The sequence below is a fragment of the Plasmodium inui genome (genome assembly GCF_000524495.1).
Source record: "Plasmodium inui San Antonio 1 unplaced genomic scaffold supercont1.8, whole genome shotgun sequence".
Taxonomy (NCBI): domain Eukaryota; phylum Apicomplexa; class Aconoidasida; order Haemosporida; family Plasmodiidae; genus Plasmodium; species Plasmodium inui.
In genome coordinates this window covers 119,151-121,066 of record NW_008481842.1, presented here as the reverse complement: position 1 = coordinate 121,066, position 1,916 = coordinate 119,151, and the positions used below count along the sequence as shown (strand labels likewise).

The following is a 1,916-nucleotide window of genomic DNA, read 5'->3' as shown; positions in this document are numbered from 1 at the left end:
GGGGGAAAAGGCTCCCTCCATTTGTTCATCATCATAACCATACCGTGGGCACAAGTTTTTTATCAAACTTGTCCAGGACCAAATGGGGAAACAAATAATGCATTGAAAACAAATTCGATTTTGTGTTCTTTATCATCAAGTAGTAGTCAGCCTCTATGTTTCCTCCTCCTTTCTGAACCTTTAAGGTAATTTTTTTTTTTACCGGGCTGCTTTTTTCCACCTTGCTTGTTATACTTGTTCTTTCCCGCCTTGGAGAGCAACTCCTCTTTACGATCAGAGCGAGGCATACTTTTTCCGGTTTCTTCTTCTTCCTCGTCAAGGGAACATACTTAATTTCGACGTTCCTGTCTTCGAGGCACAGCTTGCACCCATCGGGGTGGTCCATATAAAATGAGCTGTCCCTTTTATTACTATTACACTTATTTTTCTTCTTCAAATAGATGAGGCAATGTTTGTTCAAGGGGCACTGACTACACTGTGGGGAGTTATTACAAATGCTGGACCCCAAGTCCATTAAAGCCTGGCTGAACTCAGAATAATTGGAGTCCTCTTCGCACAAAATCTGGCTCACCCGTTCACAGTGCTTCGCTAAAATGGAGGAGTAGGTATAATTAATCGTGTCCGTAATTCTAGAAAGAATCCTAATCACATTTGTGTCGAGGCATATATCTTTGATGTTGTACAAATGTATGCAGATCGCCTTGGACGTGTAATCCCCTATTCCTGGCAGCTGCTTCAGTAACTTTAAATCGTTTGGAAACACCCCATCGTATTTCTCAACCACCTGTTTGCAACACGCTACTAGGTTCTTCACTCTGTGGTAGTACCCCAGTCCCTTCCACTCTTTGAAGACGTCCAGTATGTCACATTCGTTTAGCTCGAAAATGGTGCCCCATCTGTTCATCCACTTGAGGTAGAAATCTAGGACTGTACTGACCCTCGTTTGTTGAAGCATTACTTCGCTTACGCATATTTGGTAGCCCCGAAGACTTAACTGTTGTTTCTCATTTGGAGGCAATGAATCATCCTCTTTTTTTACTTCTGCCTGGGTGTTTCTAATCGGGGTCGTCAAACAGTCTCCATCGGTAGCCTCCAACTCATTGCTAGGCTGACCTTCGCACTCCTCAGATGGGTTTTTCTGTGCAGGTGAGTCCTTCTGTACAGGCGAGCTCTTCACTACACATTCATTCTTAACTAGTTTTATCTCCCGAAGGGGTAACTCCTCCTGTTCCTTTTGCCTCCCCTTTGTAATAACTCTCGTTCCATGTTCCCTATTCGCACTATTTCTGCTAATTTGTTCATCTCCCTTTTTGCAGAAGTAACTCCTTATATCACGTTGGGGGGATCCTTCGTACACATCTACGGTAGTCGTGTAAGGTGGTTCGTCATTCCGCCAGGGTAGTTTTCTCCTATATTTGTGATACCAATCCAGGAGATCTTTTTTAATGTCCGAGCTGTGCATTCTGACAAAATCGTAGTGGTACTCTGGCTCGACGTCCTCCCTGCCCTTCGGGGGGGACTCCTCCTTCTTTACATGCTTCATGTTGAAAAAAATACCTCCCCTTTGTGGGTAACTTCTTCGTTGGTAATTTTTACGAGAGCTGGGAGTATTGGGGAGGCGGCCTACTCCGTGTGGGACCTCCCTGGATGGGTGCTCCTCCGATTTGTGGCCTGTACTGAGTTATTATTGCTTCTACTGCTATTATTTATTACTGCTATTATTATTATTACTGCTATTCGATTATTATTGCTATTTGATTATTTCTGTTATTATTATTATTACTGCTATTTGATTATTACTGCTATTTGATTATTACTGCTTATTATTCTTCTTATTCCTCTTATCCTTGCTATTATTAGTTTCTGCTCCCTGCTTAGGGGGTTATTGATCGCAAGGTGAGAAATGTGTCCCCTCC

At 42.8% G+C, this 1,916-nt stretch overlaps 1 protein-coding gene across 1 annotated transcript in view; it reads right to left on the bottom strand.

Annotated features, from left to right (window-relative positions):
• Positions 1–1,543, bottom strand: part of C922_02294 (A/G-specific adenine glycosylase) — a gene marked incomplete at both ends in the record, with an annotated part of 2,204 nt that extends 661 nt beyond the window's left edge. Inside the window, one exon of the mRNA XM_008817893.1 lies at positions 44–1,543. Coding sequence (XP_008816115.1) covers positions 44–1,543 — 1,500 coding nt within the window. The remainder of the gene's footprint in view (positions 1–43) is intronic.
• Positions 1,544–1,916: the final 373 nt, after the last annotated feature.